The sequence below is a fragment of the Lepidochelys kempii genome, chromosome 1 (genome assembly GCF_965140285.1).
Source record: "Lepidochelys kempii isolate rLepKem1 chromosome 1, rLepKem1.hap1, whole genome shotgun sequence".
Classification (NCBI taxonomy): Eukaryota; Metazoa; Chordata; order Testudines; family Cheloniidae; genus Lepidochelys; species Lepidochelys kempii.
Window position 1 is genome coordinate 289,206,224 of NC_136380.1, and position 23,603 is coordinate 289,229,826.

At 39.8% G+C, this 23,603-nt stretch overlaps 1 protein-coding gene across 8 annotated transcripts in view; it reads left to right on the forward strand.

Moving 5' to 3' along the window:
• Positions 1 to 23,603, forward strand: part of GRIP1 (glutamate receptor interacting protein 1) — a 556,578-nt gene that overhangs the window by 191,430 nt on the left and 341,545 nt on the right. Inside the window, exon 1 of one of the 8 annotated variants that reach the window (XM_073327850.2) lies at positions 2,400 to 2,493. The exons of the other annotated variants lie outside the window; for them this stretch is intronic. Within the exon in view, the coding sequence (XP_073183951.1) occupies positions 2,418 to 2,493 (76 nt within the window). The 5' untranslated portion in view covers positions 2,400 to 2,417. Of the gene's footprint in view, positions 1 to 2,399; positions 2,494 to 23,603 lie in introns of those variants that run through there. 8 annotated transcript variants of the gene reach the window in all.

Consider the following 23,603-nt stretch of genomic DNA (forward strand, 5'->3'; position numbering starts at 1 on the left):
GGGGCCGTCCTTAGTAATATTCTCTGAGCTTTTTTTTATAAGTGCTTATTGTTATGCAAATTACATTAAAGTAATGTGGATGATTTATGTGCAACTGATTTGAGATCTGTTAAGCAAAGCACTTTCTTTTTAAAAAAGATTATCATGGCAAGGTACCATCTTACAATTGTGTACTCTACATCAGGAACATCAAATTTAAAACTACAAAACATTGTAGAATTTTAAAATGAAATAAGTTAATGAAAACATGCAACTTTTTTGCTTTCTTCAGCTTTATTCGTGTCACGCAAATCACATGGCTATATATCAAATTAGAAGTGTTAAGATAGTGTTTCCCTAACAGATTGTAATAGAACATATTTTAACAAAAACAACCAAGCAAACCAACATCAAATGTATGTACCTATGATTTTATTAGCTTTTTTTAAAAAAAAATGGCATGAGACAACTGTGTGACTAGACCAAATGCTTAAGAGTGAGTACTCCTTTCATTTTGACTCCCCTAATAGAATAAAATGATAAACATTTTTTCTACACACTTAAACTTGCCAAGCTCATGTACACAATAAATATTTTCAAGTGGATAGGTAGGCATGTTCTCTGCCACTTTCATCAGTGCTCATAATCCAGAGTTAAATAACCACCTAAAACATAATGCATAATTCTGCCGTTGGATGCACATGGGGCTTGCAACTTCAAACAGCTACTTAATAAAATGTATTACAAGATACTCAAACTCTAGAGATTTGACTATTCATCAGTCATCAAACACCAGCGTCTTTTATTAAGATATCTCATCGAATATAATTGCTTCTTAATGCTTCTTTTGTCTACTCTTTCAAGTAGGTTGTGTGTCACAGTTTTGGTGGATAGGTGTGATATTCACTTAAATTATGTTGTACAAAATGTCAAGGCATGCTCCTGCTGTCGCTAAAACTTTTGCTCTTTAACCTGCATTTCATGTAATTTATAAAATTAAATGTACATTCCATGTTTAAATATTACTTAACTATGCACCAGCAATTCACTGTTTACAGTGCAGGTTAAGAGGAATGACAAGCCTTTTAATAATGATTCCTCTGGCATTCCTTTATGTTTAGAAAATTCTTTGCATTGTTGAAATGATCTTCTAGTGTATTTACTGATACAAATGTCAACAGCTCAGAGCTAATGGAATCAAGGACCTGTTGTTCACTCAAATAGCTTAAGCATTTTTGGTATGCCCTCTTCCTCCCCTCCTCCCCCCAATAATATTATGTATTTGGATTTTTATGTCCAAAGAAATGTAAACATTTTAATTCCATTTAAATTTACCTAGTGGAGCTGAGGATTCATTCAAACAGTTATTTCACATGTGCAGTAATATCTCTCATGTTCTTACTTGATGAAATGCAAAAACTGTATTAAAATAACTCCAGGATCAAACAGCCAAACAAAAAGCAAGAAAATCGAGTTAAAAATGGAATAGGCCTCTGGGGATTTTGGATAAAAGTTGACCTTATTCTGTCCTTAACTTCCCCTTTTGTGCCTGGTATTGTAGCTCAAGCTAGATGGTATATAGCATAGCCACTCTTCTGAAGCCCTCTTCGTGGAAAATTAGATGAGCTATACTGCTTTGGCACAATAGGGTGAACGAAGGGTAGTAATAGCGAAAGCTCTCCTGGTAAAAGGATGGTCCCAACTTTGAATTTCCCCCTTTTTATCAAGTTTTTACTACAGCTCTATTTAATTTCATTTCCTTTAAGCTTTATTCATAAACGGCTAGCCTTATTTTGAGATGCCGCATCAGCTACCTTATTTTTATTGAGATTCTCTGACTTCACAGTGTTACATACTATTAGTATTGCTGAGTGGTATTCTTGTTACACACATTCATAATGATATTGCAGGTGTCACATTCATTTAAATGAGATGTAACATGACAATAATGGATAATGAAATTACTGCCCCACGTACTCAGAAAACTTGGTGATTATTACATAAGATGCCTGAGCAAGTGTTATATTCATCTTGTGCACCATTAAAACGCCACCACTCAACTTGTTCCTTTTAATGAAGCTTTGCATAATAAAAATACTTATTACATTATCTAGACTGCTTCTGAACAGTAAGAATGTTACATAGTAGAGCTTCTTGGAACATTTTTGACATTGAAATACATTGTTTTGCCAAAACCAAAACCTTTCACAAAGACGTATTGGTTTGATGAAATTTCTGATGGGAAGATTTCTGAGTTCCAAGGTGCTCTATTCACTTCTGACCAGAGAGGTGTAGACACTAATCAGGAACTTAATCTTTTCAATCTGAAAATGGAGGGTTCCACACCTTTCCGTTTTGTAAAAAAAATACAAAAGGTTTTATTTTCATTCCAATGCAGAATGAAAATAACGTAAGAACTGCCATACTGGATCAGAACAATGGTCCATCTAGCCCAGTATCCTGTCTTCCGACCGTGGCCAATGCCAGGTGCATCAGAGGGAATGAACAGAACAGGTAATCATGAAGTGATCCATCCTCTGTCTCCCATTCCCAACTTCTGGCAAACCATAAGCTGGGGACACTTCAGAGCATAATTTTTCATTCCTGCCCATTTGGCTAATAGCCACTGATGGATTTATGCTCCATGAATTTATCTAGTCCTTTTTTGAACCCTGTGATAGTCTTGGCCTTCACAGCATCCTCTGGCAAGGAGTTCCACAGGTTGACTGTGCGTTGTGTGAAAAAATACTTCCTTTTGTTTGGTTTAAGTATCTTGAGTAGTTTTGTATCATCTGCAAATTTTGTCACCTCACTGTTTACCCCTTAATGGAGTTGGCATGCTCTAACCTTCTCTGTTACATAGTCAATACGGAGGCACCATTTTGTTTTACTTTTTTTTTTTAAAATAGCTACTCAAAATCCTGAATGATCCATGATTTTTGCCTCTGTTAACCAGCAAGTTTCAACAGATTACAGTTTGAAATGGCTGATAATAAATTGTGAAACATAAAACTTTTACAGAGTATTTGTATTTGTCGTAACAATGCCCTAGTGGCATTTGCAATATAAAAGGATCACAATTTGTTTTCTGAACTGGGCTGTGACTTTCATTGCAGATGGGTTATGGGATGCTATTTATTGTTTGTATGCTCAGTACTCAGGACAGGGTAATACCAGAAGTGAGTATATAACTAGCCTATGCTACAGTTTTGTTAGCCTCCAAAAAGCATCTGCTGGTGGCCATGATATTAGGTCTTTGTGGAGATGATGGTTTTAAAGGGCGGGAATTTTAGAAGAATATCACATCCTTATCTCAGATGCAGAGGGAACTACTACAGGATATACAATAAACAGTTAGTAAAAATTATGTGGCATTATTGCATGGTGCACTTTTAGAGCTAAAGTACTTTGAAAAGTACGTAGGCATGTGCTTAGCTATTTCTCAATGTAAACTCAAAAGGCTCTAGTTTATAGAAAGTAAATGTATAACTATAAGGTCTCATTTTAAGACAAAAGACGTTGTGTGCATGTTTTGTTATATTTTGTTTTGTCTCAATTCTTGCACATGTCCAGAGTATAAAATTTACATTTATTAAAGATTAGGCCACTGGATTACCAGAAATCTCACAGCATAGCATGTATAATTATATAAAGATATGTAATATTTCTTTTGATGCCTTAATACTGTTTTTTGGAACAATAAAATATTTTAGAGAGACCCTTTGGTCATCCCCCCCCCCCCAAAAGCCATTTTTAAGTGATAGAGCAGAAATGATAATGGATTGTTTGCTATGTCAGTGATTTAACCAATTTACATATTTTTGCCTCATTAGTACAAATCCATATAAGTAATTTTACTCACATGAGTAAGGTCAATAGAATTATTTGAGTGGGTAAAGTTACACACACATCTGTTTGCAGGATCAGGAACTTATTTGGTAGAAAATGTCACATCCAAGTGGCAATCTGTAGGTCAAATTTTAGCCTGCTGTCACTTGTAACGGTTAAGATATTTAACACCGAAAGTTAAGAATTCTAAATGAGTAGTATAAACATATTATGTAAAGATTTTGTTGTATATACTTAATAGCGACTATTAAAATTTAAATTATTTGGTAGTTTCAGAATATCATTCAATATTCAAAAACATCAAAGAACATCAAATAGGTGTGTGGGGGAAATTGCTAATGTACAGAATGGTCATACATGAGTTTTTGTGCTTAAAGATAAGTATGTGCTTAAGTGCTATGCTAAATCCATGTCTAGCTAAGCACTCACTTAGGGAACCATAAAAATGCTAATGTTGCAACAGTTTGCCAAACCTGATCTGAAATGTACAGAATTAATTCAGAGGCAACTTGACTATTATGTGTACAAAAATTAATTGGATCAGTTAGATGTTTTCAAGCTGAAATCTGCCTAAAGCTGGCATCAGCTACTTGTAGCGGAAACTCAGGCCCCGGTTCTGAATTGGAGAACTCCCTCCAAGCCATGCTAGAGCAAATCTATGGTGAAAAAGAAGACCTAAAGGCCTTTCCAGGGGATATAGATGCAAAATGAATAAATTTGAGATTGAGTCAGAAGTAGCAGTTCTCAGGCTATCTGGAGGGCCACTTGGTGCTGACTGTTCTCCTTGTTTCCAACTGCTTCAGTGGGCTCTTTGTCTGGCAAAGAGGAGCTTGGACACCTCTAAAGGCACCTGGAAATGAGGACCCAGTTTAGCTGTCTTTACTAGCTACCGCTGCTACAAGAGCTGCTCTCAGAGTCAGCTGTGGGATGGTAGCCCCCAGATGGAGACAACTATTGAGGGGAGACGGGAATGAAGCAACAGGGAAGTATGTGCAGTAAGAGAAGAGCAGCCCTTGCCAACAACAAAACACGCATACAGTGAGACGAGGCGGAATTAATATTAAATAGGGTGACCATATTTCCCAAAGAGAAAACGAGACACCCCCAGCCACTTGCCTGGTACTAATGTGAGATTTCTAAAGATAGCTACAGCACTCAACCCAAGTTTTGGAGTTCTGAAGTGCCTTCCAAAATCTGAGAGGGACGAGGTATGGAGCATGCTTTCAGAAGTCTTAAAAGAGCAACACTCCAACGCAGAAACTACAAAACTCAAACCACCAAAAAAGAAAATCCACCTTCTGCTGGTGGCATCTGACTCAGATGATGAAACTGAACATGTGTTGGTCCACACTGCTTTGGATTGTTGTTGAACAGAACCTGTCATCAGCATGGACGCATGTCCTCTGAAACGGTGGATGAAGCATGAAGGGACATACGAATGAATCTTCAGTGCATCTGTCATGTAAATATCTTGTGATGCCGGCTGGAACAGTGCCATGCAAACTCCTGTTCTCATTTCCAGGTGACATTGTGAACAAGAAGCAGCAGCATTATCTCCTACAAATGTAAACAAGCTTGTTTGTCTGAGTGATTGACTGAGCAAGAAATAGGACTGAGTGGACTTGTAGGCTCTGAAGTTTTACATTGTTTTATTTTTGAATGCAGTTATTTTTATACATAATTCTGCATTTGTAAGTTCAACTTTCATCATAAAAAGATTGCACTACAGTACTTGTATTAGGTGAATTGAAAAATACTATTTCTTTTGTTTTTAGAGTGCAAATATTTGTAATCAAAAATAAATATACAGTGACCACTGTACACTTTGTGTTCTGTGTTGTAATTGAAATCATTATATTTGAAAATGTAGAAAACATCCAAAAATATTTAAATGATATTTTATTATTGTTTAACAGTGCAAATTTAATTGTGATTAATTTTTTTAATCACTTGACAGCCCTTATATATATTGTGCAGAGGAAGGCTGTATAGTTTTAGAGCAGTGGTTGTCAACTGGGGTACGCATACCCTTGTGGGTACGCAGAGATTTTCCAGGGGGTACATCAATTCATCTAGATAATTGCCTAGTTTTACAACAGGCTACATAAAAAAGCACTGGTAAAGTAAGTACAAACTAAAATTTCATACAGACAATGACTTTATACTGCTCTATATACCATACACTGAAATGTAAGTACAATATTTATATTCCAGTCAATTTATTTTATAATTATATGTTAAAAATAAGAAATTAAGCAATTTTGCAGTAATAGAGTACTGTGTCCCTTTCGTATTTTTATGTCTGATTATATAAGTAAATAGTTTTTAAGTGAGGTGAAACTTGGAGATACGCAAGACAAATCAGAAGAATCCTGAAAGTGGTACAGTTGTCTGGAAAGACTGAGACACTGGTTTAGAGTTATCAGTACACATTACCTCTATATCTAGGAATTAAAGCATTTTTGTTATGCTTTAGATCTTGTTTTTTTATATTATAAAATTAAAGGGAAAAAATCTGAACTAGTTTACTTTAAAAATGAAGCTAAACAATGACAAGAAAGAACCCCAAACTACTACAGATCTGTTTTTTTGACTTGTATAACTTCACAGATTAAATGTTCAATCACTCAGTGTCGACCTCGCTCTGCTCCTACAGAATTCAATGGGGGAACTTTGTCTTGGACTTCAATGGAAGCAGTTACTTCTAACTGCCAAGTTGTGCTGGAAGCCCAAATTGTGTTGCTTTGCACTGCAAGACAGACTTAATAAAGGGAATGCCTAAAACTTCGCAGTTATGGTAGTGCTACTGAGTTCTGTTATGATGATAATGGTGGTGGTGACCTATGGTGCAGTATATGTACTGTAAGTCAGACTGCCTTGCAAGTGTCTTTCTGGGAGGTGCAGTGATGCTGGTGCTGTTTCTGGATAGCTGTAGCTGTCTGCCTCTCTTGCTGGTCAAGTTGCCATGGGCCAATCCCACCTGACTCTGTTGGGAGTTTGGATTATCAGGGACTTTTTAAAAATCAGGCTGTGGTCAGAAACAGCCTAGTTCTTCCCTGCATGGAAGGTTCTCCCACCTTCATTTCACGAAGGGTGTAAAGAATTCTTGTTTGCATTACATAGGTGGGTTTGTCATTGTTTTATTTTGGTCTTGTTTGTGGTTCTAAAAAGTTTGACTTTGTCATTTTGTGTGATAATTAAGGGGTTGTACATCGATAGCTCAGGTTGTATGTATTGAGGTTAAGGTATCTATTTTTCATTATGCAAATAGCAGCATTGCCAACTTTTGTGATTTCATTACAAGTCTTGTGGTACTTGATTTTTTTCCCCCTAAAGTCCTAGTGTCTGGAGTCAAGTGAGTAGTTGAATGAATCTCAGCTTACATTTTTAAAAATATTTTTTCTCCCTCCTCCTTGTAACAACCTATTATGTACTTGAAAACTGTTATCATGTCCCCTCTCAGTCTCTTCTTCTCCAGACTAAACAAACCCAATTTTTTCAATCTTCCCTCATAGGTCATGTTTTCTAGACCTTTAATCATTTTTGTTGCTCCTCTCTGGACTTTCTCCAATTTGTCCACATCTTTCCTGAAATGTGGCACCCAGAACTGGACACAGTATTCCAGTTGAGGCCTAATCAGTGCAGAATAGAACAGAAGAATTACTTCTTGTGTCTTGCTAATAGACAATCCCAGAATGATGTTCACTTTTTTTGCAAGTGTTACACTGTTGACTCATATTTAGCTTGTGATCCACTGTGACCCCCAGATCCCTTTCTCCAGTACTCCTTCCTAGGCAGTCATTTCCCATTTTGTATTTGTGCAACTGATTGTTCCTTCCTAAGTGGAGTACTTTGCATTTGTCCTTATTGAATTTCATCCTATTTACTTCAAACCATTTCTCCAGTTTGTCCAGATAATTTCAAATTTTAATCCAGTCTTCTAAAGCACTTGCAACCCCTTCCCAATTCACAGACATTTGCTGAGTAATGGTGTCTGTCCCTATACCAATCCTGTCTTTTCTCTCCATCAGCTTCTCCTATTCTACATCCTGCCATCCCCCATGCAGCATCTTGTTCCAGTCCCAGTCTCCTTGCCTAGCCAATATTAAGTCATTCCTCAGGACTCCCCATGTAAGTCCCAGTCTTCCCCCATCCCAGCTCCCAATCTCCCTCTTCTCCTTCTCCCACAATCTCCTTTTCCAGTCAGTCCCTGTCCCCACTGACTCTGGCTCCTCATCTGATCTTTCTGCTCCCCACCTCACACCCCGATCCCAATTCCACTCTTCCTCCCTGAAGCTTCTTGTCCCAATCTACTTCCTCTGCCACATCCCCCACCTTAAGTCTGTCTCTTGAGACCTCTGCATCCAATCAGGCCACTTCTGCCTCCACATTGCTTGAGCACCAAAAAGCAGTGAGAGTACAGGGGAGACAGGCTTCCTTGGTCTCATTTTCTTTGCCAGGTGTTAACAGTGTGGCCCACAACAACCCATAACAATAATTATAGGGAAAATCCACTGTGCCTCTGCAGCCCCATGATGGCAAATGGCATCCTTAGATCGTTTAGCCAACGAATTAATTTGGCATGTGCAAACTGTGTCGCCCCCCACAGAGGCTTATAATTTGGCCAAATTTGCACTGTTTTTCATGGGGAAAGCAAAAGGCACATCCCTGCTATCAGGATGATATTCCCCCCCCCCCCCCCCCCAACAAATCTCAAGTCCCTGTCGCCAAAGAATGGAGGCACTAGAGTGTCTCAGTGGAATGGTTGTAAGCATTTTTTCACATGGAAAGAAACATTCTCCCCCAGTCTGTAACAGATTAACCATTTTCACTGAAACTTACCCCAAAAAGCCTGAGACGGACACTCAACAAGGAGAATTTCAGCCTAAAACATTTTAAGTTTGGCAATATTCTAAGTGAATGAAAACAAGATCCTGTAATATAAATTATTGAAGAACTTTAAATATAGATAGCACTATCAGCTTTGCTTATAATATATTTTAGTGGGTAAACAATGTCTATATAAGGTAAATGACAAAATATTTTTAAGACAAACAGCTGTCTATTCTTTTTGATAATGTACTATACATGGCAGTTGTACCCTATTGAAGAAAATAGTAAAAATCCATTCAATCTTTAGAATTTCAGAGCGGGATGGCTGTAGCAGAATAGATAAAAAGCAGTAGGTAAAGTGTCTATCAGCTTAACTTTAGTTCATATAACTCAATGTCAAAATCAATTCAGAGTATCCAAAGAGAAAAATAATCCTGTCATTTTATATGCATGATGTAAGTTCACATATCGATGATAAATACTTGCACTTACACATTCACCGCAGGAAACAGAAAGTTCAGTGGCTGCCCACATCTCTAAATTCCTTTCTTTGAAATTGGGTTATCAGAAAAAAGCTGATGTAAATATATTGGACAGTAGCAACACATTGGCCGCTCACCATTCTAAATGATTAGATGTGCAGTGTCATAGCAGCAAAGTAATTTAAAGAGAAGAGTAGCAACAGGGTGACATTTCTTATAAAAATATGTTTCTTGAGCTAAGGCATATGAAAATCTTTATTTTAACAGACAAGGAACAAGGGTTGGAATTGAGGGTGAAAGAAAGAACAATAGTACTGATAGTCTACATTCCTAATTGTCAGCAGAAAGAAGTTCCAATAGCTGGTGCAAAAAATTGAAGTACTGATGTCTCAGCCTGTTACCATTGTAGGCTTCTTAAAACTACATAAATAAACCAGTCTCCTTTAAATAACTATATAGAATAACTATAATAGCATAAATCCAAAGTTCTGTTAAACATGCAGTACAGGAAAGATTACACTTTTGTTCCCCCAAGTGACCTTCAAGACTTGACTCTACTCCTAGCACAACAGAAGTACTGACAGGTTTCAGAGTAGCAGCTGTGTTAGTCTGTATCCGCAAAAAGAACAGGCGTACTTGTGGCACCTTAAATTTGTTAGTCTCTAAGGTGCCACAAGTCCTCCTGTTCTTTTAACAAGAAGTATTGTTTTCCTACTTGCAGAGAACTATACATGTTACAGTGTCTCACTGACCAAATTGTATTATAAAACTGCATTGCTGAAGCAAGGACTCTATATAAATTCATATTTAATTAAACTACATAATTCATCTGTAGTTACTATTCAAACATTCATACACATCTGTGAGCACAACAGAAGACAAAATCCTCTTGGCTAGACATTTTGATAAACATAAATGAAGAAATAAAATAGCACATTTTCTCCACAATTCTTTACTGTTTGGAACATGGAAAATGTTTTACAGAATCTTTTAAAAAGACTCCTAAGTTTCTAAGACTTTCCCTGGATGAGCTATTACCAGCAGGAGAGCGAGTTTGTGTGTGTATGGGGGTGTGTGTGTGTGTGAGAAAACCTGGATTTGTGCTGGAAATGGCCCACCTTGATTATCATGCACATTATAGGGAGAGTGGTCACTTTGGATGAGCTGTTACCAGCAGGATAGTGAGTTTGTGTGTGTGGTTTTTGGGAGGGGGGTGAGGGGGTGAGAGAACCTGGATTTGTGCTGGAAATGGCCCACCTTGATTATCATGCACATTGTAGGGAGAGGTTTCAGAGTAACAGCCGTGTTAGTCTGTATTCGCAAAAAGAAAAGGAGTACTTGTGGCACCTTAGAGACTAACCAATTTATTAGAGCATAAGCTTTTGTGAGCTACAGCTCACTTCCTCAGATGCTTATGCTCTAATAAATTGGTTAGTCTCTAAGGTGCCACAAGTACTCCTTTTCTTATTGTAGGGAGATTGGTCACTTTGGATGAGCTGTTACCAGCAGGATAGTGAGTTTGTGTGTGTGGTTTTTGGGAGGGGGGTGAGGGGGTGAGAGAACCTGGATTTGTGCAGGAAATGGCCCAACTTGATTATCATGCACATTGTGTAAAGAGTTGTCACTTTGGATGGGCTATCACCAGCAGGAGAGTGAATTTGTGTGGGGGGGTGAAGGGGTGAGAGAACCTGGATTTGTGCTGGAAATGGCCCAACTTGATTATCATGCACATTGTGTAAAGAGTTGTCACTTTGGATGGGCTATCACCAGCAGGAGAGTGAATTTGTGTGGGGGGGTGGAGGGTGAGAAAACCTGGATTTGTGCTGGAAATGGCCCAACCTGATGATCACTTTAGATAAGCTATTACCAGCAGGACAGTGGGGTGGGAGGAGGTATTGTTTCATATTCTCTGTGTGTATATAAAGTCTGCTGCAGTTTCCACGGTATGCATCCGATGAAGTGAGCTGTAGATCACGAAAGCTCATGCTCAAATAAATTGGTTAGTCTCTAAGGTGCCACAAGTACTCCTTTTCCTTTTATGACAGCCTCCTAACAATCTCTATCTGTAAATGAGGATAATAGTACTTGCCTAACTCATAGGGCAGTGGCCCTCAAACTGTGGGGCATGCTTCCTAGCGGGGCACAGAGGAATGTTCAGGGGGGTAGACAGCAGGGCCAGGGCCAGCCCCCACGGGGGGCAGGGAGAGAGCGGCATGCTTCCAGCCCCACTCCACCCACAGACTAGCTCAGCCTCCAACCCCATTCAATCCGCAGTCCTGCTCTGCCCCCAGGACCAGCTCCACCCTCCTATCCTCTTGTCTAACTTGCTCTTAAAAATCCCCCATGTTGGAGATTCCACAACTTCCCAAGGCAATTTATTTCAGTGCTTAACCACCCTGACAGTTTGGAAGTTTTCCTAATGTCCAACCTAAACCACCCTTGCTGCAATTTAAGCCCATTGCTTCTTGTCCTGTCCTCAGAGGTTAAGGAGAATAGTTTCTAGCCCATGAGCTCCACCCACAGACCAGTTCCAACCCCAGCTGCAGCTTCACTCTGCTGCCTGCTCCGCCCCCAGAGCAGCTGTGATCCCAGCTGCAGCTCCGACCGCAGCCCTTTCTCCAGCGCCAGCCCAGCTCTGCCCTTATTCCATCTGTGCCTCTAGCCCCAGCTCCACCCCATCCCCAGCTCTGCCTTCAGCCCAGGCTCCACTGCTGAGGAAGCCTTGGCTGTGCAGTAATGGAAGAGGGCATGGGCAGATTCCGTTACTGCTAAGGCGGGGCATTACTGGAAAAGTTTTGAGCACCACTGTCACAGGCTGCTGTGAGAATAAACATATTAAAGATTGTGAGGTACTTAGATTCTATGATAAAGTGGGCCATATAGGTAAAAGTACAGTACTATTGTCATATTTTGAAGCATTTCTCTATAAGCAGGAGGGCTAGAAACTATTCTCCTTAACCTCTGAGGACAGGACAAGAAGCAATGGGCTTAAATTGCAGCAAGGGTGGTTTAGGTTGGACATTAGGAAAACTTCCAAACTGTCAGGGTGGTTAAGCACTGAAATAAATTGCCTAGGGAGGTTGTGGAATCTCCAACATTGGGGATTTTTAAGAGCAAGTTAGACAAACACCTGTCAGGTATGGTATAGATAATACTTAGTCCTGCCATGAGTGCAGGGGACTGGACTAGATGACTGCTCGAGGTCCCTTCCAGTCCTACGATTCTCTAATGCTGTGATTCTGATTCCACTGGCAAAGTGTGTGTCTCATCTCCCTCTAGTGCAGGTCCACATAGAGGATAGCAACCTAGTACTGCTGTCAGTTACTCCACGAGCTCAAGTGGAAGTAGTCTGCTGTAGCTCTAAATGTTACAGTCTGGCTTATGAACCATTTGGGTGTCCATATGGTGCCACGTGATTACATTTTCTGATTTTTAGTTTCCTTTTTTAGAAACGTAGGAAATGACACACACAAAACTACCTTAAAACATTAAGGTTGCAAAGTCAAGCACCTAAAAGTTAGGAAACCATTTGCATATGCATTATGATACATCCTTTAATTACATGATTATATGCTATCTTTTCCCACAGGACCCTGCATTATTCAGTGCACAGGATATATTGTGCTCTGGGGATTAATTGGGGTTGTGTAGTGAAGGAGGGTGTTGTCTGTAGAAGCCCTACCTCATTTGTTGCAGAAGTTGGAATGTCTGTATGAATGAGGCAGAGAATTGCAGGAAGAGAAAGAATGGTTAAGACACTTGATTACTGCCCTAGAGAGCTGGATTCTGTCCCTGCCTCTGCCAGTTCCTATGTGGTGCTAGGCTAATCATTTATAGGGTATGTCTACACTGTATTTGGGAGGTGTGGTTGCAACTCGTGTAGGCATATCTGGTTAGTTTTAATTGAGCTATTTCACTAAAAATCGCAGTGAAGCAGCAGCGGCACAGATTAACCACCCAAGTTACTTGGGTGGCTAGCTCATGCTGCTGGGGAGGGGGATGTGACTGCTCTTGTGGCTTACCTTTTCTTCACTATTAGAAGTCATTTTTCTGCAGGGAAGCAAAGAAATCTGCCTGGGACCTGAATTCTGTGTGCACACAGTGGCACAGAACTCTCCTAGGAGTATATTTTTAGTGAGTAGCTCGATCAAAGCTAGCTTGGGTATGCCTACGTGTGCAGCCATCATATAGCAGTGTATATATATCTTCAAAACAAACTTTTTGCTAGTGGTCATTAATAGTGTATTCTCATTGTCTGAGTGCTGAGCACTCACAACTGCAACTGAGGTCAATGGGAGCTGTGCTTTGCACATATAAAGTGCTATATAATGCTATATACTCTGAAAAAATCAGGTCCTATGCATGTCAAATGGGGCACCCAAAATTAATGCAGCCCTTTGACATTAATCGCTCTCTGCCTTAGTTTCCCATCAGGAGCATGAGGATGATAATAGCCTCTAATCTCAGAGATGTATTGTGAAAATTAATTGTTTATAAAACACTCAGATATTACAATGATGAGAGCCATAGAGAAGTTGATAAGGAAATTAATTATTCTCTCTTTAGAACAGGACTTGAATAGTGTGCAGTAAGCAAGGCATGGGGGCCACATATTGAACAATAATAATAAAACAAAATATTGAATATCCATTCAGTCCTGGTCATTGACGGAGACAAGGTCCTGTGATTTAGAAAAAGTATGTGATCATGTAATTAAAAACTGTATCAGAAATGCATATGTTCAAAGGGGGGAGGGACAAATTAGGGTTGAAGAGTCCATCTTAATTCTGGCTTCTCCTAACTTGGTGTACTTAATTTTGCAACCTTAATTTTTTTTTTAGTGTACTGTTTTTTGTAATAGAAAGAATATAGAATTCTTGACTAAGAAATATGAAATATAAAATTTCATATTTCTATAATGTGTTATGAAAAGTCTGTATGTCGAGGGTAAGAAGGAAGCCTTTTTGGACAATTACTGCCAATATATGCAGCATCTCAGCTTTCATTTAAAACAATTTAAAACTAGAAAAAGTTCTAGCTCTTATGGTTCTGAAAGTAATATTTCAAATGTGATCATGCGACCTGAGTGCAAACTGACAGTTCTAGAGCTTTTGCAGTGCTTTCCCTTGCTTCAGCTTCTATTGTCACTGCTACCAATCAGAATACTGTGGGGAACAGTGAAACAGACAAGAATCACATCAGTTTCACTCTGCTGCTGCCTAGGAGAATGCTGAGCAGCAGCAAAGGTAGGCACTGCTGATATTCATTAGGAAGGTAGGTTGTTGGCTGCTGAAGGAGGTGTAAAGTAGTGGAAATCTCAACCAACTCTGGTAGCAATCTGAAGGCTGTGGTGTGAGAATTGGGAAACAGAATGTGTGAGACAAAATACGCTCCTTATTTCTACTAGCTAGCAGTCACCGAGGAATTGATGTGAACATAGGTACTTCAGTTTTGTCAGATACTTAGTTTCCAAATACTGATAAAAAAGATAGAGCTGCTGAGCAAGTTCAGGGACAAGCACCTGGATGGAACTGGTTTCTCAATTGGGTGTTGCCCCGGGACACTGGATGCATCTTTAGTAGCAGAATGTGGCTTGTAGCTCTAGTCCTCATGCTTTTAGGTATTGGGTAAAATTTCCGATACTCATATATCGGGGCAGGGCTTTCGAGGCAAGAAAGGCATGAGAGAGGGAAGAGAGGGATTGGTAGCATAAGTTTAGAAAAAAGTGAATTTTGGAGGGAGGTGAGCGAAAATATAGGAGGAGAGGTTGAAAGGAGGTAGAATGTAGGTAAAGGGGGAAGAGAGAATGATAATAGGCTGGGGGGAGAGAGGAAAAATGAAAAGAGAAAGAAACTGAAGATGACAGGAAAAGATGTTAGGAAACGGAAAAAGTTGATACCAAAAGTGAAGGGATGGCCAAATAGCATTGAGAAATAGCTGGGGTCCAATTTGTTCAAAAACGCTCCTCCCCACTCTGTATTCATCTAGGCCTATAGTTGGTCAAACACCATTTGCTGAATGTTATTTGACAAACACCAATGAAATTCTCTGGATAACATACATTACCAAAATTCTGCTGTTCTATCAGTTTTTGTAGTAAGTTGTGTTTACAAAAGAAATTGATTGACAATATATTACAAATCAAGAAAATATACAGTAAATAGTATACAAGTGTTTTACTACTTTTAATTGCAGGCTAGGTTCAGTGCTGAAGGGAGAGGGGTGGGTGAGTTCTGAAACATTGAGACCAAAGCTGTTGAGGCCAATGGTTATAACTGTGCATTAATCATTAAATCCAGTGGAATGTGTAGTAGGATTGTGGAATCACTGGGCTCTTTGAAACACCTCTGGATATAGTGACAGTTTGATAGTCTGACATGCTGTGCCTAGCACAGCCCCAGGAAGATATCCACAAAAGTTATTCAGAGTTCCTAGCATTTGTGTTATTGGAGGTCCTCTTATGAACTTTACTCTTCCCCACACCTCCTCAATGCAAGGACAGTAATTTTGTAAAGAATCTTTTTGAGATTAGAATACTGATATTCTGTTGAACCTTTTCTTGATTCTCCATAAACTTTCAATCATTTCTCAAAAATCTTTAAAAATATTGTTGACACATCAGTGTAAAGATTTTTTTCCTTCTTATTTTTGTTACAGTTAAAGATAATTTCCTTGTCTTAATATAACTTTATTCAGGCATGGAATAATGGACAGTATGTTGAAAGCAACTGTGTGTGTGGGGGGGAGGGGCAGCAATGTGAGAGGATTTGCCTATTGAAAGGTTTCCAGTTGTTCTTTTAGACTGCTATTGGTCCTCAAAGTAACAACGTCGGGTTTGATTTGTAATTCATTAATTGATCTGTGCTTGTGTTATTGGGCAGCTAGAAAACAATGCCTTTTTCAACTACTCCTTTAAAGTCAGCCTATTATAAAGAACCTTAATGGTTCGTGGATTTCATAGGATAGATTGTGTGTCACAAAAATTGTTTCCGGAGACTGAGCAAAACAGTAGAAGGTCATTCTAGTTACAGCCCAAAGGATTGGTGGTCCATTGTGTTTTACAGATAATTGGACTTTTTACAACCACTTTTCCAGGCATGATGGATTATTTTCTTGAATAACAGATAATCAGTGAATTTTATTAGACTCTTAAGCATATTTCTACATTAGTGCTGTTAGTATGATTAATATAACTCAGATTTACATCAGTATTAATAAGAAAAAAGTGGTGAAAAAAGACACCATTCAGTTGTATGAAAAATCATTTATACTGTGTTTCCAGGAAACGTGTAAACCCTATATATTTCCCACATTTCACTAAGATAGTGTTACAGGGTCTTGTGTGAAAAGATTTATCTGTAATGGCTGCTGGGCTACTTAAATATAGTTTGACTACGTTGGTATTTTTACTAACTATGGCAAATTGTTAGTGGATTTGCATGGGAGCAAATGCAGTTTGATTAGTGATCTTTTATTTAAAGATAAATTGAGGCATGTCTTATCTGATAACTAGTAATGGGAGACAAAACAGTTACAGCTTTCTAGCCATAGGTAGATGTATAACACCACCAGCTGGAAATGGGATTCACACAAATAAGAGGAATTTCAAATTATGTACAAATTTGCAGTATAGTTTGTCTGTGTAAAATGCAGAGCTTATAAAAAAAAACTTTTCTAAGAATAATTTTATTTTTAATGATCACCTATTATTTAACAAGTTAAAATGTGTTAATCTGTAATTGCTATTCATTGTTAATTTGTAATTGGCTTTTTAAAGTGACCGGCCATCATATGATGTCTAAAACCAAAATAAAAAAAAAATCCCTGTAACTCTCAGGCATTCAGAAAACTAAAATAAATGGATGAGCTATGCTGAATTGTTCTTTTTTTATTACCGTAGGAGAGGTGTTGGTAAATAGTGAGTTTCCGAGAAGCACTAATTATCTTGTTTATCTCCCTGCCAGGCCTATACTTTCAGTTTGCAGCACTTACAAGGTGGAGGTCTGGTTTAATGTAATACAGATCACAATGTGGGGAAAATGGCAAAGTAACAGAATACCAAGATGATAATACATACATTTTGATGTTAGATTCAGCTAGATTTGTCTTGCTGTATGTCACTTTTCTTTTTTATTTTTTGTATTGCAGGTAATTGTTTGACTTCAATTTTTAAAAATATTATTTTTTGGCCTTGGGGAACGGGATGACCCTGCTTGTTTTTCCCAAGTATAATTTTTATGCATTAAGAATTATAAATCTTTGTGTGTGTGTGTGTGTGTGTGTACAGGAGCAAATAGTTGAGGTGCAGTAAAACTAGGTGTATGGGACAAGGGAACCACACGAATCCCTGTCCCAAGAAACAGTAACAGCCAGCATTTTTCCTGCACGTCTGTCGCCTACAGCCACATAACATTCGTCTGCGGAGAAAAAAAGCTGAACATATCCCATACACACTCACTCACTTCCTTGATAAATTGAGGTTTTTTATTTTTCTATTTACTGATTGAAAATAGTAAATGGATAGGTTTGCATTTGAACCTCAACAACACATGTAAAAGTAGATTGTAAACTATGGGCTTTCTCTCATTTACAGTGTCTGAGCTTTTGTTTTAAGAAGTGTGAGCTGTCAGCGTCATGACTGTCTTTGCTATTTTTTTTATTGAACTGAATTTCTGTGGTATTCAGCAAAGTGTAAAGATGACAGTTAATTGATTTGACAGGTGAGTCCAGAGTTTGAAACGTATAGACGACCTGTCATTGGGCTTGCCAGGCGACAGCTGGGAATGTCTTAATTCAAGGCCAAGGCAAAAAATGTAAATGGTGAACTACACAGAGAATAAGCACAGGAAGTGAAATTTAAACAGTCTTCTGATCTGCAAATTCAGCTCTTTATATTTAGTCTGTAATTTTAATAGGTTCTTCAGTGTGTCTCCAAATGCGTATGAAGATTAAAAAAAAAACTACCATGCAAAAAGTTAAAATATCTGAATTAAGTGGTCTGTTTGTATGACTCTTTTATGATCTAGAAGATCGGTAGGGTTTTTTTCTTTTTTTAAATTCTTGCTTTGGATATGCTAAACTGCGCTGCCATAGCATAGCTAAAGACTTGATCCCCCAAATGCTTGTGCATGTGAGTAACTTCACTCACGCGAGTAGTCCCATTGACTGTAATGGGTTACTCATGTCAGTAAGTGTTTGTACCACTGGATCCTTAAGAAAATTATGGGGAAAGTGCATGCCTGGTTACAAATAACACATAGGTAGAATGACAATTTTAAATCATAAAGGTTTGTTGTTTATTACAAATTTATGTATTTTTATATATATGTCACAATGACACTTTAAATATTTATACATTGTTTCACTCTCTGTTAGGGAGATGGATTTTACTTGGATTGAAAAAGTGTTTGTTTTTAATATAATTTTGTAAGTATTTGCTATAGTGTAGTATTTTAATTATGAACTGCAGGTGGACTCTTTCAGAGTTGAAAAACAAAGAGTTTATTCTGCATTATTTCATTTCAATTCATGATTTCAACCATATTCATTAAAGCTGAAGTAGAAAACCTGGGTCTGAAGGATCTCTGTTGACAGAAACACTAGCCTGGAGCACAAAATTCAATAATAATTGATTACCCAGTCCAGTGCAATTTACTCTTAAGTTCTTTTCTTTGAAAAATTCAGTTATTCTTGCCAATATAGTTTTATGCATGAGCCTGCCTATAGAAATTAAATAATGTTGTTTTTAAATAAATAGCATAAAACTAAAAAAAAACATTTAAGTTAAGTAAAGCATATTTAGCTCTGTCTCCAAAATGTTGATCTATTGAAATATGAAGAAAAGAGAGCAGCCTTGTAATGGAAAAAGTTAAGTTGGAGGGACTGCCAAATGCAGTAAGCAGGAAATATTTTTTTTACTCAGAATAAAATAATTTTAGGTAAAAAATAAGATCAAACACAACTTCTACCTGTTTTAATGTATGAGAGCTACCTGTTCTTAAAATGTTCGAGATAAAATTGCAGCCACTGATCATACTGAAACAGCAGTTTGATATTACACCTAGTTCTCTTGGACAGAAATTAAACGCATTTATAAGCACACACAAAAACAAGTGGGAGCACTACATGCACAGGTCCCATTCAGTGAACACAGAATGGGGCTCACAATGGGGCATGGTTTGTCAATTGTACTCAGAAGAATGGAAAGGGTGAACAAGATGCTGTTTCAGTATGAACAGTGGCTGGAATTATATCATGAATATTTTATGTTATGGCAGCTTGGCTTTATTTCTTCAGGTCCGTGCAAAGTAAGACCTAAATAGGTTGCAACAAGGTGGATGTGTGAAGTGAAGTAGGTGTAAAACAGGACTTTAGTTCTTTAAGATTTCAAGAAAAGCTCAGTATGCCACATTAATGCACCTACTTTGTTTCCATGTCACCAGTTATACTTAGACTCCCCAGACTAACTTATCCCCTAAATTAAGAAAATTTCAGTATGATAGTCGTAGTCATTCTGAAAGGAAAGTGTTCATCTTTGCTTCCAGTGATAATCAGTCACTAAATAAGTTTATATTGTGGGAGAAAGTATGTGAAAGCAAAGTCAATAGTGTAGAAACTATTAAGGCCACATCGTCAGTTCTGACTCAGAAAATTTCCCTTTGAAGTCAGTGCCTGCTCAAGAACTCTGCATGCGAAAGTGGCTACTGAGTTAGATCACTATATTCATTTTGCATGTTAGACCAAAGTAGTGAGCTTATTTGACTGAGAATTAGCCCGACCTTGGTCCCTTCCCCTGAGGATTAGGTGGAAGCAGAGGTGTAGGCTGAGGTGATGGAACATGTCAAGTAGTTATAGAGTTATCAGGATGTATTGCAGCGGGGAGCTTAATAAATGTAGGAATGTCCTGCTTGGGAAGTTCTCTGGTTGCTGTTTAAGGCATAGCTCTTTGTGTTTATGTCCTCACTCTACATGATGTCAACAGTGAGTGAATCCCTCTCTCTAAAGGAGTAAAGGGAAGAAAAGAGAGACCCCTCTGTCAAACTGCCAGAGAGGTGAGTAGGGTTGCCAGGCATCCAGTTTTCAAAAAGGGACCTTGGTGGCTCTGGTCAGCACTGCTGACCAGGCTGCTAAAAGTCTGGTTGGTGGTACAGTGGGCCTAGGGCAGGCTCCCTGCCTGCCCTGGCTCCACGCAACTCCTGGAAGCAGCCAGCACATCCGGCTCCTAGGCGCAGGGGCAGCTACAGGGACTCTGTGGACTTCCTCCACCCCAGGCGCCAGCTCTGCAGCTCCCATTGGCTGGGAACCGTGGCCAATGGAGGCTGTGGGGGTGGAGCCTGCAGGCAGCGTGCAGAGACCCTGGCCCCTCCGCCTAGGAGCCAGACATGACAACCACTTCTGGGAGCTGCCTAAGGTAAGTGCTGCCTGGCTGGAGCCTGGACACCAACCCCCTGCCCCAGCTCTGAGTCCCCTCCCACACCCAAACTCCCTCTCAGAGCTCACACCCTGCACCACATCCTGCGCCCCAACCCCCAGCCCTGAGCTCCCACATCCAAATTCCCTCCTGGAGCCTGCACCCCCAACCCCCTGTCCCAGCCCTGAGTCTCCTCCTGCACTCTGAACCCCTTGGCCCCAGCCCGGAGCCCCCTCGTACACCCCAAACCCCTCATCCTGGCTCTACCCCAGAGCCTGCACTCCCACCCGGAGCCCTCACCCCCTCTCATACCCCCGTGCCCTGCCCCATCCTGGAGCCCCCTCCGACACCCTGAACCCCTCATTTTTGGCCCCACCCCAGAGCTCACACCCCCACCTGGAGCCCTCACCCCAACTCCCTGCCCCAGCTTGGTGAAAGTGAGTGAGGGTGGGGGAAAGTGAATGACAGAGGGAGGGAGGATGGAGTGAGCGGAGGCAGGCTTTGGAGAAGGGGCAGGGCAAGGGTGTTCAGTTTTGTGCGATTAGAAAGTTGGCAACCCTAGCTCAGGTGAGTGAGTGGAGAAAGTTAAAAATCAGGGAGGATACCTGTGAAAGCTGTCGCAAGAGGAAGGCGCAGCCTTGTGGCAGTGCAGCAATGGAGACCGTAGCACAAAAGCCTTTTGTTAGAGAAGTTTGATTTTTGGCAACTCCGCAGCTGGCCTTGCTGGATCCATAGATTTAAGCTAATCCATATGACTTCTGATTTAACAGAGAAACCACAAAAATACCAGGTAAATGCTTTAATATTTGCCATGGGTGATGCTGATGATGATATGCTATGTGCCTACTCATTACTGATGAGGAAAAGAATGAATATACCAAACTGACAGAGGCTTTTGATGGCCATTTTATAGCGAGACAGCATATTATATATGAAAGGGCCAAATTTAATAGGAGATACCAGGAACAAGGGGCAACAGCTGAGACTTTTATTACTGAGGTTCATAATCTTGCTGAATGTTGCAAATATGAAACTTTCTATCTGGAGAACAGAACCTCTTGACCTCAAGTTCATAGGTCGAATCTAGGATAAAGTCCCATTTGAATGACATCTTGACAATAGCCTAGAAGGAATTCAGATATAATTAATTGTGTAGTGATTTGAAAATGGCAAGTCTATGTAAGTTTTTTGAACTGTCAGACATTTCTAATGCTTAAAAGCTAATTTAAAAATTTCCATCAAAGTTCTTTTTTGATGGAAAATTCTTTTTTAACCAAAGCAAAGAATTTTTAAGAAGAATTTTCAGTTTGTTTTTAAAAAAAAAAATTTATTTTGGTGGTGGTTGGAAATGTCTTTCTCCCCTTTATTTTCTCTTTTTCACTGGAGAAAAGGTGGAAAATGTGTATTTTCCCCTCCCACTAAAATTAAAGTAATAATTTTGAAAATTATTTTGAAATTTATTGTAGAAAAAACAAAAACTTTCACAGAAAATTTTGGATGAAATTATTTTATGTCTTTTGACCTCCCCCCCTTTTTTTGGTCCAAATCTAAATAATGCTCATAACAAAGAGAGAAGGGGATGATGTAATTTTTTTTTTTTATTGAAGCAACTTTGATTGGTGAGAAAGACATGCTTTCAAGCTACACAGAGTGTCCTGAAGAAGAGTTCTGTGTGGCTTGAAAGCGTGTCTCTATCACCAGTCGAAGTTGGTCCAATAAAAGGTATTACCTGACCCACTTAGTCTCGCTAATATCCTGGAACCAACATGGCTACAACAAAACTGCTCATATTTTGATATCTGTAATCTTTATGAAGTCATTTTGATTTGTTCTTCCATGGGAAACCTATTGTCTAAAGGAAACAAATATTTAGTATTTTCACTGCAATTATATATTTACACTGATTCTTTAGCTTTTCCATGATGATATACTTCATTGACTAACTGGCCATCATGAATTGTGTTCTCTTGGGTGTATTTGTGCCTGAATAGAATTTTTGTTTGTGTCTAATATTTTTAATTGACTCCTGGATACTTTAAAATGTGATAAAGTGGTTGGGTGTATTGCATGAAATTAACTGTGGATGCAGTGGATTACTCCTGAGGGAATTCTGCACCAAAAAAAAATTGTTGTGAATAATGTATTAAAATTCTGAAAATTTTATGTGCCAAATAAATGTGGAGACTCCAGCATGTCATTGGGGAGCACAGGCCACTGGCTGCACAGAGGTGGAAGATCACTGTGCAGCTCCCACCCGGGACTACAGACCAAGCGGTGAAGCTGCACCCAACCCTGACACAGTGCAAGGACAGGGCCTACCCCAGAAACACCCCAAGGCCCTGCCCCTCCATGCCGGGTGCACCAGATGTGGGCAGGCAGGCTCAGCAAGGCAGGATCCAAATGTGGAGGGGCTTAGTGTGGGGGGATCCAGATGTCAGTTGAGAGGGTTATGTGTGGAGCAATCTGGGTGCGGGCAGCTCAGTGGGGTATCTGGGTGCGGGGGAAATCTGGGTGCACAGGGGCTTGTTGCGGGGTTGTGGGTGCAACACTAATGGGACTCTGCAGCAGGGTCCAGGTGAAGATTGTTGGGGCTCAGTGGAGGGGGGGTCTGGATATAGGGGGATAGAGCTTGGCATGTGGGTCTGGGTATGGGGGGCTTAGTGGGGGGGCAGATGCTGGGGGAGTGAGATGGGAATCTGGGTGCGATTGGTTGGGGCTTGGTAGGGTGGAGATCTGGTTGTGGGTGACTCATTGGTGTGATTCAGGTACAGGATAGTGGTGCTCGTTGTGGGATTCTGGGTGCAGGTGCGGGGAAAGACTCAGCAGGAGAGTCTGGGTATGAGGGGGTCTGGATGCACAGGGGCTGGGCAGATGCGGGAGCAGCTCCCCCAACAGTGACCCCTCCCCCTGCAGCAGAGGAGCGATGCGTGCGCGAAGTGCAGGGAGGGGGAGTTTGTAGAGCTTCCTACAGCTGGGGGAGACATCTGGGGGTGGGTCTGACATGGCCCTGGATGCCGTGCAGGGGAAAAGGAAGTCCCATCCTCCGCAGC